This window comes from Chelmon rostratus, chromosome 4, assembly GCF_017976325.1.
Source record: "Chelmon rostratus isolate fCheRos1 chromosome 4, fCheRos1.pri, whole genome shotgun sequence".
Taxonomy (NCBI): Eukaryota; Metazoa; Chordata; class Actinopteri; order Chaetodontiformes; family Chaetodontidae; genus Chelmon; species Chelmon rostratus.
In genome coordinates this window covers 19,072,423-19,087,820 of record NC_055661.1, presented here as the reverse complement: position 1 = coordinate 19,087,820, position 15,398 = coordinate 19,072,423, and the positions used below count along the sequence as shown (strand labels likewise).

Sequence of the window (15,398 nt, the reverse complement as noted above, 5' to 3'; positions counted from 1 at the left end):
TATAGGCAAGAGACAGGTTTTAAATAATTGTTTGATGACAAATATTTTCTAAATATTTTCAATATTGTGCTGCCCCTTTCTCCCCCTTCCTCCCCCTTCCTCCTGGTTCCTATCTCTCACAGTCCTCCATTCTTTGTCTGGTAAATTATCACACTCATTCTCCATTCATTAGCATGCTGCTGCTTATTTAGCCACGCCGCTGAGAAGCCTTCAACAAAATCAACTGGAAAATACTCAATATAAGGCGGCCAGCGCGCCCCTCTCCCTTCCTCCCTCCTATCCTTCATCTCCTTCTTTGTTTGTTTTATGTGCTTTTTTTAAGCACATCAAAATGGAAGCATAGTCCCCCATAATGAAGAGGAGGGAGATAAAATATGCAAATTCACAGAGAAAGGATATAATTAGGGCAATAATAGGAAGTGTTGTTTTCACAGCTGCTCATTTACACAAAAGCCTGATAGTATTTTTTTCCTACAAATAATGTTCTTCTCTGTTGTCTTTCTTCCCTCCCTCTCTCCCTCAAGGTGCAAAGTCTTGTGCTCCACTAAAAACAAATCTCTGCAGCTCTCCAGCATGAAAGCCAGTCAACCACGCAGTGATCGAGCCACCCAGAGATTTCTATCAGCTCAGGTATGCACCACAGGCCTGGATATTAAGCAGGAGGTTGTATACAGGTTGTCTCAGGCCTGTCTTACACCTTTCCCGGATCAACTCAGGCTGGAGAGAAACACTGTCTCCGAAAACACTAGGGTAGGAAGAATGTGCAAGAGTAGCTCGCACTTGCTCAAAGTATCAAGGACAGCACAAGAGCTCCAAAAGCAAAGCCTTCTTGACTTACAAAACTTTATGGTTCCTGTTTGCCGCACATAGATAAACTGCTCCCACTGGCTATTTTATTTTCAGCAATTAAGGGAAGGCTGGCGCAGTTTTACAAATCAGAGAACAAAATGCAGTTTAAACACTTTTCTCTATTTTAAAAGGAGTGACAAGGTCATAATAAGCATTTCAGAGAAATAATGTGAGCATGGCTAAAAGGTGCTAAAGACTGGTGCACACTCAGAACTGCAGCTAATTTGTTGGCTGGATTTTTGTTGCTCAGCTCTAAGATGTGGTTTTATAGAAAGATGGGAGTAAATGAGGATGAAATGACAGCGTAATGAATTAATGTAGGTTTCTTCTATTTCAGCTTTACTCAAAGGAGGATTGACCTGGTAGATAAAGATCAGCTGATGAAAGTCTGTACAGATGAACAAAAAAGTGGCATGCACGAGGGGTTAAACTTTCATTTATCTGCAAGAATAAAGAAAGAAAGATGAACGTTCTGACACAAACGCGTGTTCTTCAAAGTCAAACAGTAATGATACCGCCACAAAGAGCTTAAATATTCTCCCTGTGTTTCATGAAGCAGCATTTCATAGGATTTAGAGGCGGGAGTGAGACTCTTACCACACCAATATGACAGAACTCCATGAGTGCAATTTGCAAGAAGCCCAAGAAAAATACATCATAGTCAAGACAACTGCACCACCACAACAAAGACATAAATAGATGATATATCGCTATATTGTTTGGATGGCTGCCCAGAGACTTTCATCTCAAGAAATGGAAGCTATTAAATGGCTGAGAGAAGGCCAGACTGGTGCATTGTGTAAATTAGTGAAAACTCTGTTGACCTCACGTTCACAGTGCAGACAATTTAGTTCGAAGTAATTCCCGTTTTCTGACACGTGTTATGCAAATGGGAAGGCACTGTTAATGCTGGTGCTTCCTAGGAGAGAAAGTGAGGCTCATGGGAGTGTAAGACTTCTCCCTGCATGAGAACTAAAATAACCACTTCCGTTCAGCTTTGCGAACAAAAAGGTATTCCTTTTTTCTTTACAAAGTTTTTGTCTTATTTCACTTTACCAGGCTGCTGCTTGTTTTGTTTTAGTTGACCATAATAAGTTTGGTAGGCAGACAACAAACCTGTTGCCGACAGCTGAGCTTTCTGTAATAACCGGCAATGAGCAGCCAAACCAATTTCCACGGCTCCTTATTTTCCTAATGGTGTGTTTGTTTTATTAACTGTTGCTCCTCCTGGCAATACGAGCAAATGCAAGTGCCATCCCAGTAAGAAACCTCATTTTCACGTCTACTGTACTGATCAAAGTGTGAAATAGATCAGAAATTTCCATTTCGCTGTTTCATTCATCAGTTGTAGCCTACATTAAGAAGATGAAGTAAAAGCCTGACCTCCAAATCATGGCTGTTGATCTGTATTTGCAGGTCATTTTGAAGCTGGTAAACACATTTGCTGTCTGGTGAGGGATTACTCTCGCACATTCCTTCAAATTAATTGTATTTATTTTATCACTGACAACCAGAAATGGGTATATAAGTTACTGTAAACTTAACTTGCATTTACAGTTTTGTTGGCTATGTAATTTAATGCACACTGGTAGGAAAGAATAATGGGAAGTTAAATTTAGCTGTGCTTGAACTGTTCTATGTACTTTGTAAGTATCCTTTCAACACCCCGCTCTCAGAATATACATTGAAATTTGAATTTAACAACGTGAGCTGACTTTATTTCAGGAATATACCCTGACCAGGTTGTTTCCATGGAAACAATGAGGCTAAAATAATTATGGCTGTGACCATCAGCTCCATACTTAATAATTTGTTCATGCCCCTCACATGCTAAACTTACACACTTCAATTTCCACACTATAACTATGTAGAATGAAAGATGGAGACACAGTGTTTGAATATGAAGAGCTGGCTATGCAAAGCCTGACCTCTGACCTCAGAGATATGTACAGTGGTATTGTCTGGAGGGAGCAAAGCAGGAAACACAAAGAATATCTGTAGAAAGAGAGGCTCTAATGAAGAACATTTCTATTCTGTTCTGACAGAAACAGCAGGGAAATACAAAGATACAGAGATACAAAGAGAGAAGTGATAGAGTGAAAAAGAAGAAAGTGTGAGGGGAGATCTGAGAACTGCCTATTATCTCCATGCTGCTTCACTGCTTTAGACACACACACACACATGCTGCACGCATCTGTGCGCAAAGCGAAAAGCGTGTGCACAAGGACACACACACACACACACACACACACACACACACACACACACACACACACACACACACACAACCATCCTCTCAAATCTGCCCAGATCTCATGAATATGATTGACCTTTTTTCCACTGTAATGCTGAGAGCGCATAAAAGGGAAAGGAGAAACTAAACAGAGGCAAGCAGAGTTAATTTAGAACAACACATTATTGGGTGCTGACTGCAGATATGGAAAAGGACAATCTAATCGATAAGCTAAAAGAATGACAATGGCCTCTCGAATCAATGTCTGCACCCCATTTTCTCACTGTGAAAAGACAAAGCCTTCAATGCAGGTGTTTTTGTTGTTCTATTTTGTGCTGTGTGCACCTGTGTGTGTGTGTGTGCACGTGTGGTATCCGTACATGCTTGTGTGCACGTGTGCGTACCTGGCTGCTGGTGTGGTGGAACAGTTGCCAGGACTAATCATTATTTAGTTGTGGCGGGGCTGGAAAGGTCAGCAGTCTGAAATGTCAGGCTGTGTTCAACAGGAGCCAGATGCAGCCGTGCGCTGCTCAAGTGTCCAATTAAAGAGGGACGAGTGAGGTTTGAGTGGGTCTGCGTGTGGGAGTGAGTGCGCCTGTGTGTGTGAAAACAGAGAGTAAAGAGATACTGTGTGTTTTTTCTTGTTTTTTTTTTCTGCACTGTGTGTATATCTCAGAGCTCTGCTGTATGTAAAGTATATATACACTCAATTCCATGTATGTGAATACATGTGTAAGTGTGAATCATTCTTCAGAGTGGCTAATGAACGGCATTAGAGACAAAGGGCCAACAGAGCAGCAGGGGCAGAATCCTTATCAAATCTCTTTCTCTCACACGCAGCGCATTATGAAGCCATTTGAGCCTATTAGTTTGTTCCCACCCTGCGATTCCTCCTGCTGTCCACGCTACGAGGACGAGACGAAGAGAGGTGAAGGAAGGATGTAGGAAGGAGGGAATAATGCAGCACAAAGAGGACAGAAAGAAGGGGACAAAGGCAGAGTGATAAAACAAGATCCCTAATAAATAACAGCAGATAACGAGAGATGCTAAGTCAAACGAGCAGAGGAAGAAGCGGCGACAGCAGGCACGTGAGAGGATGACAAGGAGAATGGGAGCGAAGGAGCGGAAACTCCTTTAATCTGCAGGGAGAAGGAGAGGGTGTCCTGCCTGTGTTTCCCTATCAGAGTCATTCATCTGAAAGCCTCACCTGCTCTTCATACAGCCATCATAATAACCTTCACCGTGTTCAGTGTGTGTGTATGTGTGCGTGTGTGTGTCCGCTCACCCACTGTGAATAGTAATAAGCAGCAGGGCAGGATAAAATATGTCTGCCAAGTTAAGAATATAATAGACTTCTCTTCAAGGCCACACATAACAACAGCCTGAATAATGACCTGCAATAATTTACACAGCACACTTAGCTCTACGCCGGTCAGAGAAAGAAACCTTTCAGCGAGAATAATCGAAAGCTTTTTCAGTCTAGGCCCTAGACTGAAAAGCTTTCAGTCTAGGGCCTAGGCCTTCCTATCTAGGGCCCCTCCGTGAGTGTAGAATGGAGAAAGTTAATTCCACTGGAACTCACTGTAAGCTCATCAAAAAATATGAGATGCAAAGGGATGTCATGATGACTGTGATAATATAACTTTGACAGGACATTTTTAAGTTTTGAGTAGAACAGACACAACTTTTCTTTATTGTTAGCTCATTGTTTTACTTTATTTAAAAGACCATGGGATGCTGAAGTTTGGCTTACCAACAAAAAAATAGACACATTCTAAATAACGTTGGTGACAGATTTGCACTCACATCCCTTTTCTTTTCAGGATGTATTTTTTTATTCATTTAATTTAAATTTGACTGTTTTTGTTTACTCAAGATGATCAACTGTGAGGCCCTGCACAGACCTCTAAGGTGCTTAAATGCAGGAAAAATGACCTCCTGTGACTGTTCACTGTGTGCAACATGACAAACGGAGAACAAAAGCAGTAATGGAAAATAAAGAGCCTGGGTTTACATTGTGATATACCCTGTCGTGTCTGAGAAGTCCTGGAAATCACGAACAACCATTTACACTATGTGGGATACATAAAATGGAGCATAATGCTTAAACTCACCTGTTTGGATCACTCCACAGGTTAACAGGTTGATTGGTAACAGGTGATAGTATCATGATTGGGTATGAAAGGAGCATCCTCAAAAGGCTCAGTCGTTCAAGGATGGAGTGAGTTTCACCACTTTGTGAACACAAGATTGTATAAAGGATGTTACTGCATGGGCTCAAAAACACTTTGTAAAACTGTTGTCAGTAAACACAGTTTGTTTGCGAATGATTAATTCTGTTTTCATTTACGTTTTACACAGCGTCTGGGATTGTAAAAGAGGTTCAGGTTTTCTCTACCCGGCAGAAAGACAAACACCTCTGCAGCCACTGATCAGGCCTTTTTATGAGCATGACAAGACGGGTCAGTTAAGATTAAAACACGTCTGATAGCCCACCTGGACCTACCAAACTTAAACCACTGGGAAAAATAGCCTCCGCTGTAATGTGACAAAAAAACAGGTAAACCACCTTCAAATGCCTAACACATGAAGCATGGTGATAGAAACATGATGCCACAGTGATAATGATCAGGGCACTGGGAGACATGTCAGGACTGAGGGAATGATGCCCTTGAGGAAAACCTGCTCTGCAGCTCATATGATCTCTGACTGGTCTGAAAGTCCACCTGTCACCAGGAAAACGGTATAAACCAAACAGCTACAGAAAACACCCGAGTGACTTCAGCAGACTTTATTTAGTGTCTTAAGCCTGGACATAATCCTGCTGGAAAGACATTAAGAACCAGAATTCACTGGTGCGCCCCAACCAATCTGTCTGAGCTTTAGAGGAAAAAAGAAGCTTCACCAAACCAGTTATGCAAAACTGGTGTGGGGTTTACCAAAGAACACCTGGCATTTAGTTGAGTTGTTGTATACATACATACATGTTATCATATAATTGTATGTGATAATCTAATCCCACTTTGTCTTCCTTACCTGACCATAAAAAGTGTTGCTATAAAGTCTGTCTCACATTCTCTTCCTTCGTCCCGGCCCTTTCTCTCCCTCTGGCTGCCCTCTGTCAAACTGTGAAAGCCAGGGGCCTGAGGAACAGCTGCAACGTAAACCTGCTAAATTAACCCGGTCTCCATGAGCCCCACATATGCATTATTCTAATCAAAGCATATTAGATCATCCAGATACTTTAGACATATGGGTCTCTGTATCCTCCTTGCCGTCCCCATCTGTTTCTCCTCCCCCGTTTTTTGAATTTCTCCTTGCTTTCCATCTCAGCGGGTCCCTCGTTCTCACAGCTGCCTCTCGACAGTAAGAGGCCGGCGTAGATGCAACTACTTTGTGAAATGTTTCCACATCCAGTCAAACTTGGAGCACCGTGTGTGTCTGACTGCTACATGTTACAAGTTTGAGATGCATATTGACTCTATTCAAACTGCTTTGCACAAGCTGTAAACATATTTTACCTTTCATGCATACTGAAAATTGCTCACAGTATGCTCATTGACATTAACTGAAGACACTCTATTAATGTTCTTTATTAAAACACATGGTTCACAAGCACATGAATGTTACAATACAAACAGTATTTCATTCTGTGTGTAACATGTAAGTTGCGTGTATAACAGCATGTCAGTGGTGCTTAAATGCAACTAAGCAGTTTTAGTTGTGTTTATAGCATTTTGATATTGTTTGCAAAGTATGTTTAGGTGCAGTCCACGAAAAAAAGTTGTGAAATACGCCAAAAACACAATTCCCCAGAGCCCAAAGTGAGGTCCTTCAACTACTATGTTACTATGCTACTATGTTATATTATAAAAGCAGTATGGTTGTGTTTATGAGAGACTTTTAGAAGTGTATACTTCAGGGTCTAAGGAACACGTGTGAAAGCATCTTTCACATAGCAAATAAACACATGGCAAGTAAAATATAATAAAAGTTAAATAAGAAACTTAAATAAAACTAATAATCCAATTGGATCAATAAAAACTAGTTTTGATAACTTGATCAACGTGGTTGAATATCCATTTTTTTGAATGTAATAATTTAAGTGTGTAAAAATATCAACACATCTCAAGGTACTAGTGACATCAGCAAAAAAGTAAATCATCACAGGAGGAGAAGTTGGAGTGTTCTGACTTTAAGTATCATGACGGTTGACAATTACTGTTCGACAGTGATCTGACCTGCTGGCTAATCATTCAACAATCCCAAAATGAATACAAAGTCTCTCATAAGCTCTGCAAAACCAGCTCTAACAACGCACGGAAACACACAGAGGGATGTAAGCACATACTTAGCACACGCTTGGGGGCACATGTTTGCCCAAATGACTTGTGTGACTGCAGCTTCCGTATTATCCCATTATAAAAGCTTCAAGGTGATAGTTCTTTGACATTTAATACATCACATCCTAAGACGACATCCCTTAACACACATAATGTTGCTCAAGTAACTGACCAGCAGCCATCAAATCAGCATTGCTTCTGCTCCAGGGTTTTCCACAGCACAAGCATGTTATCTGCGCTTGTCCCAATACCCAACTGCGCAGCTCGGTGTTTCGGTAAAGCACCATCAAGAAAACAGCTTGTAAGCCTTTTAGCATCCAGAAGTCGGTTGGGGGAAAACACACCGGGTGCCTTACTGGCACGTTTCTGTCAGATCAATATTAAATTAAAAACATGGAAAGTACACTGATGCCGAGCTTCCTATGGGAGCGTCGCAGTGCAGATTTCTGTCAGTGGTGGAGTGGTGTAGAAGTAGAGAGGTGAAAGTCGTAAGTGAAGTCATAAGAAGTCAGGCACTTACCAGTGTTGGTGATGGTTAACAGGTCTAGACGTCGTTGTTGCTGCGAGAAAGAGAGAAGAGAGTTAGAAAAATGTCATACAACTATCATCCATTATCTCTAATTATCTTCCAGTCTTGCAGAAAGTCTTATTAATCGATCTCCCGTACAGTAGACCACATTGGTTTAGTTTGCTCAGTAGTACTAGTAGTTTGCGGTAGCTTGATGGTAGTTCAGTTCAATTCATATCTGGACATTATTTCTTTCTTTGTTTTCTTTTGTCATTTTAAGATGTACTGTACTTTAACTGCACTATGTGAGACTGGCTGACAGCTGTAAACACAGTGACAACTCCTTACACCTCATTAAAAAAAATACATTCAACTTGTTAACAAAACTGTACTTCTGTCAAGGCAAATCGTGGTGTACCTCAACATCCAATGTGAAGAACATACGAGTTTGTTTAACTATAAGTAGTTTCCCAAGTGTGTGTCTGTGTGTGTGTGTGTGTGTGTGTGTGTGCTTCATGGGTTTTGATGGAGTGTGTTTCAAAGAGTGTACAATTTTACACTTGATGTTTCCAGCAGCTAAGAAGGAGTCTAGAGTAGTTGCAAGCCGGCTACCTCTCTCTTTAACCTCCTGCCTTTCTACACACGTACACACACACGCACACACACACTTGACTGTTGAGCACTGCAGTAATCAACACCTCAGCCCTCCTCATCTATCAGTCCCTCAGGAAAAAAGATCTTCACATCCTCAGAAAGGATGAAGGGTCTGTGTGTATGTGCGTGTGAGACACAGTATAGCTAGGTCACAGTCAAAGCCAGCTTTTAGGACCAGACTGCATTAATATTCAAGCACCATACTAACCAGTTGCTGAGAGGGATAAGCAAAGAGACTCTCAGCATGCTCCTTCTCTCCTCGCATACAGCGCTGCCTCAAGTGGAACTCTCTGATAGGCTACTAGCACTTATTTTAGTATTTAGCAGATGCTCTTATTCAGAATGACTCATAATATACAATATGAGTGGAAAGGGGCCCGCTGGGTGCAATGATGGAATAACAAATACAAGTTCCCCAAGACTGTGGTAATAGCAAAGACAGCAACATTAAGAGTCTGACAATTTTTCTGTAAAAAAGTTGTGAGAGACAAGTGCTCAGGATGGAGATAAAGGTAAGAGGGAAAATATCTTCACAGGTTATTTTAGAATGTGGTGTGTTTTGTCTGCTAAATATGATGTTAAAGGACGCTCCAGTGATTTTCTGCTGCATTTCCACCTGCCCGTGAGAGACAAATAGCAAAAATGAATGGTCAAGATGCCAGCCAAGGTCAAGATGTCCTGATATTTATTGTGTAGTTTGGGTCAAGCTCCAAAAACACTGGATCCTAGGCCTGAGTAAAATGACTTTGATGTGTAAAATTGGTGGTATGCCCATTTAACACCGTTTTATATTATATTATAAAATAATAGTTATGCACGATTTAACAGTACTTTCATGCATGTACAATGGGTTTGGGTGTTTATTTAATTCAATTTAAATACAATGTATCTGCCATGCAAAGAGCTTGAAATGAAAGTATATCTAAAAGCTAATGAGACAGGCAGACAGACAGAATGCATTTTTTACATTACACTATTGCAAACTGATGAGAAATATGTGGTGCTGCCACTCAATGCAGAAAGGCTGGTGTGAGGGCTTTTTTGGAGAGTTTCAGTCAAGTACTGAAAAGGGCGTATTTTGCTTGAAAATAGAAGAAAAAAAACAGGACGCTTCTAGTAGGAAGATTTGGGAAGCTGAAGTTGAGGTATTAGATATGTAGGTTCATTTGCTTATAGCAAAAATGTGTATACCAGCACAGCATGGTTGGCTGCAGGCTACCAGTAAGGTAGTAGTGCACTGTGTGTGGTGGAGGAGGTATGGATGCTGGGGCGGGTGACCATGTAAGCAGTAGAGGTCACTGTGACAACATGAGACAGAGCAACGAGAGAGCAAGCTGAGATCATAAAGGTCCACCACTACACATACACTCACTCACAACCAGATTTACTCCCACATAGCCTCCACCCCCAACCTCCAAGACTCACATCCACACAGGCTGTGCTTCTACAACCTGTGGAGACCCCTGACTCTCTGCAGTCAGTCAGATATGGAGCCACTGCAGGAATCAGTAACCTCATAGAAACATTTACACCTATTGTTCTGCTGCTGTACAGGGGATAAAGCCTTGGTTACAAGCCTTAACTACCCCAGAAAATACTATATCACTATGTTTGCATGTAGTAGAAATACAAAATGAGATTTCTCTTTGCAAAACCTACTGTCTGTACAGCAGTAACTAACTATTCCCTAATAAAGTATGCATCTTTTCCGCCATGTTTTTCAGACAGTATTTATAATCATTCAGTCATTGTCATTATTTGTCCAAATGTGTCCTATTCATCTCTTTTGTTAGATTTTGTTTTTTTATGTCTTTTTCTGTATAATTTCCACTCTTATGAATGATAATGTATGCTACATAAATAAAGTGTACGATACTGTTGAATTATAATAACTAGTGGGTAATACAAACAAATGCAGACCTGTCCTGTCCAAACTTTGTGGAACATGAAAGCCTGCGTTAGCAGAGAGCTTGATTAAATAATCACTTGGATTGTGTAGCACCCTCTACTGGCTCTCCAGTTCTCTGCAAGTGGAAACTATGGTAGACTGACTGCTACAGCATCATTTGAAATTATTTCTCATTTAAGATTATTGCATGAATATGAATGACAGTAGATGTATGGAATCAGGAAAACACACACAAGGGCACAGAACATACCAAGGAAGCTCTAAACCTGACAGCAGTTTAAAATCTATTCTCAAAATCCTCATTTATACACACATTTATACACCCACACACACACACACACACACACACACGCGCGCGCGCGCGCGCACACACACACGCACACACACAAAGAGAGAGAGTGGGGAATCTGACACAGAGAGAATTACATTAGCAAAAGCATTTCAGGGCAGAAAATAGGATTGAATTAATCTTTATCAAACACAGCCAAGAGCTGAGGGATCACACCCTGGTTGAAGCCAGCCTCAGAGTGGCTAGTCACTGGCCACTCACTACCATAATGACGCAACACACACAGCGACAGATAAAACCGCAGTGAGTATTTATTATTGACTCACTGACACAGGGACATAAAATGATTGTCAATATCTGTGGTATCAGAATGCCTCAAAAAGCCTTTTTTTAATGTTCAACAGCTTAACAGATACTAATTGGACTGACCTGATGCAGTAGACCACACTTGTATAGAACTCCAAGAAGGTTAAATCATTGTTTGCAAAAACCTTTCTGGCTCCGGAACACAGATGTTTACCACAGGTGAATCTAGACTGGACCTGCCAGTTAAAGTGTTATTAGGTCAGAAAACAAGGAAGCAGTTGGGAGCCAGAGGTGATGGCACTCCAGCTGTCACAGTGGCCGAGCCAGCCTGCGTGGACTCTGGGGCTCAGCGGACAGCAGCACAGTAAACAGTACTGATACGGACCAAGGGACTGGAGTTCTGAATCAACTTAAAATAGCCACAGTGTTATATGAGAAGATAATTAAGTTTTATTTTTCTGGGAATTAAAGCTGACCAAGAAGGCAGCACCAGCGCTTCTATTCCTGGATGTTTTATGAGTGCACGTCCAGAGAAAGTTCGATATTTTCCTCCGTAAGTGGAAAGACGCAATTTTGCAAAGTCTTCAAACCAATGTAAAATTGATATTCTGACTAAAAGACAGACTGCTCAGTTTCTCTATAAATGTCCTTATCAGATTCTCTTGTTATTAGTTTCTATTAGGCTCTCTTGAATATTACTAGAAAAAAAACATTTTCTTATTTAATAAATAGACTTCTAATATAAGTCTGACAACCCCCACCCTCACACAGAAATCTATAATATTGCAATCAGTATGAATATGGTCATTAACAGAACCAATCAGCAGACCAGACAGCAGACTGTGCCACCATCCTAATCTGGGGGGGTCAAATGGAGTGACAGCAGTGGAAAAGCCATTAATGTACTAAACCCCTACTTTATGACTAAATTAAATATTCATGCACAATCTACCCAAAACCCATTTGCCAACATTTCCTCCAGAATTTACTTTTCATATTTGCTGATTGTTATCACAGAGAAAAAAAGAGAGAGTGAGGAAGTAGAAGGAGGGAAGAGGCAGAGGAGCCATCAGGGAGGGGAGGGGGGAGTAACTAAAATCCTAGCCATCATTTTGTAGCTCATTTCAAATTAATTTAAAGCCAATATGGTTAAATTACACTGCCACAGCCACCATCCAACTACACGACGTGCACAGTTTTCATTTTTTTTAAAGAAAGAATTTGATGTAGCTGTGGTATGGGAATACTATCAAAGTGAACCTTTCATAAGCAGTGAAATATATTGGGTGGGAAGGTTTATTTACAGACAATCCACAATTATCATTATTGTTATTATCATTATTATTCTTATCATTGTAGTAGTAGTAGTAGTGCACTCAATCACAGAGTGAGACACATGCATTTTTTGGAAGCGGAAACAAGCTGTAAACACAATACTGACATACACCTTTTAAGTTCATATGGCAAACTTGTCTGTTTTGCTCTCCACCACTAACGTCTGATAAGATAAGATAAGATAAAAAAAAACTTTATTCATCCCCAGCCGGGGAAATTTGGGCATTGCAGCAGCATGTGATAGCAGTGGGAAGAAAAATAGCAGCAGAGGTAGAGAACATTCGAGAAAAAACAAAATACAAAATAAAAAGTAGACTATATACATGTACATATTACAAAAGAAAAATGAAATATGTAGAAAAAAATATATACAAAATATGTAAAAAGTATGTATTTCCCCAATGGCTGTGGAAAAAAGAACAATGTAAACTGCCTTCAGATTAAAAATAATAATAAATAGTGTTACTATTATTGCACAGAAGAATAAAATATACAAAACAGTAAGTGATATGTAATATTGCACAAAATGTATGGATATGAGTGTAATTTGTCAAACAACATCAACACAGTCTTATGTTAGGTTATGCTGGACTTGAATTATCTGACAGCTGATGGATGAAGGACCTGTGGTACCGTTCCTTCTTACACACTGGATGCAACAGTCTGTGACTAAAGGAGCTGCTAAGGGCCCCCACTGTGTCATGCAGGGGGTGGGAGGGGTTGTCCATGATCCATATCAGCTTGGCTAACATCCTCCTCTTACCTACATCCTCAGTGGTGTCCAGAGGGCAGTCCAGGACAGAGCCAGCTCTCCTGACCAGTTTATTGAGTCTCTTCCTGTCCCTCTCAGAGCTTCCGCAGCCCCAGCAGACCACAGCGTAAAAGACTGCAGATGCAACTACAGAGTCATAGAAAGTCCTCAGTAATGTCCACCTCAGTCTTCTCAGGAGATGGAGACGACTTTGGCCCTTTCTATACAGGGCATCAGTGTTCGTGGACCAGTCCAGTTTATTGTTTAGGTGTACACCAAGGTATTTGTACTCCTCCACGATCTCAATGTCAAATCCCTGGATGCACACCGGTGTAGTCTGTGGTGCTTTCCTGCGTAAGTCTATCACCATCTCCTTGGTCTTGCCAGCATTGATGTGCAGGTGGTTTAGTCCACACCAGTCAACAAAGTCTGAGGGAACTATCTGTGTCTTTAGCTGCTAAATGCTCCACTATCCTCACCAGCTAATCGCTAAGAATGTCTACTGGGTGGGTAGTGTACAGTAGGGGTTTTTTTTGGGCTGATTACGCTGCCTGTTGGGACCACACGCAACACGGTGAGAGCAGTGACAGTGAACCCAGATTGCGAAAACCAACAAAAATTAGCTGAAAGACACTAACACGTACTGGATAGCTGAGGGGAACAGCAGAGATGCTCGTCACTACTAGCGGCCCCTTGTGATCCATTCTGAATTATGATTACAGCTGCTTTCTGGAATGAACGCTGCTTAATATGACTATGTTTGGTCTAAATGCAACGCTGACATTACAGCTTGGTAAGTGCATTAATTATTGCTGTGTGCTGTGATCCTGGTTTTACCCTCCTGTTCTCGTGATGAGGTCACACACAGGAAACAAGCATCTGGATCCAGTCCCACTGCTGTCCCCTGTGAACCATAAACACACTTACACACACAAACATCCCCTGATCATATATCCAGGGTCAGGGCAAGGGTCCCTGTTTGATGGGGTTGTGAGTGAGAGAACTGCTGTCAACAGCCTGACTCATCTTCCATCTTCCTCTGGTCCTCTCATCTCATCTCTGCTGTCTACCTCATCTGGCATCTAATCTGAGTCACTATTTCCACTTCTGTGTACACTCACAAAGCTAAAAACCCACCACACAAACACACACACATGCACGCACGCACACGCACTCTCACACACACGCACACACAATGCCTGGACTCTAGCACCCCAGTCCGCTTGTCTAACTGCATCTTAGTCATCGTCCCTTGGTAACAAAGAGGGGAGGTGAGGTAAGAATGAGCTAATGGGATGGGCTTTTTATGTTATGGGTGTGGCTGTCTCGCCAGCTAAGATCAAGTACATCATAATGTCAGAGGAATACAGGTGATCAGGATGTAAGGCTTTGTAAAACCACAAAATGTAATGGTTCAAGATCAAGATCGACACATTTTCATACGAACATAATAATGTCTTTCATTAAAATCTGTAAAAAAAATTTAGCAGAGCAAATATTAGACCTATAGCTATTGATATTCGTTGGACTTGCCAGAAGAATGACCATCCACTGAAAGTAGGAAAAAAAAAATCCCTATTAGTTCGTTTCTTTGGAAAAAGGCTACGCACCAGTAGAAATGTGATCGTGTCTCCACTTGCATGACAGTGTAAGGTAATGTGTGTTGTGGATCTCAGCGGAGGAGGGAGAGGATGGTAGCAGAGGGGATGGAGAGCAAGCCTTTGTTGCGTGACCAGGAGCCCTTGGTTAAAAATACAACAAACCAAATAAAAGATTTATTCCTTCTGAGAGCGGAGATCAGCTTCCTCTTGAGCAGAGGGAGAGGACAGCCACGGCCACCTGCAACGGGCACACAGTCCTCCCTGCTGCTGCCTTTACTGCACTACCACTAACGCCGCGGACTGCAGTAATCTGATAATGTGTGCAACAGCAGGCATGTATAGATAATACACGCAGTTGATGCTGACACATGAATATGCAAGCATGCAGTCAAACACACACATACTGTATGAATATGGCCACACAGACACGCACCACAGCAGCAAAGCAAGCACGTCATTTCATGCCATGCCACTGCTTTTTTTTAGAGAAGTTAAAAAACATGATTCAGTTCCATCTTGATTTCATTAAATATTGAAGACCAATTAAAAGAGCAGCTATGCTGGCTGTGAGGACCCTTTCCTCTGTCTTTCTGTCATAGGCAGTCTGTCAGGTTGCCTGC

General features: G+C 41.4%; 1 protein-coding gene across 1 annotated transcript in view; it reads right to left on the bottom strand.

Annotated features, from left to right (window-relative positions):
* agbl4 (AGBL carboxypeptidase 4) overlaps positions 1-15,398 on the bottom strand; it is a 268,049-nt gene that overhangs the window by 79,196 nt on the left and 173,455 nt on the right. The window contains exon 6 of the mRNA XM_041935474.1: positions 7,946-7,985. Coding sequence (XP_041791408.1) covers positions 7,946-7,985 — 40 coding nt within the window. The remainder of the gene's footprint in view (positions 1-7,945; positions 7,986-15,398) is intronic.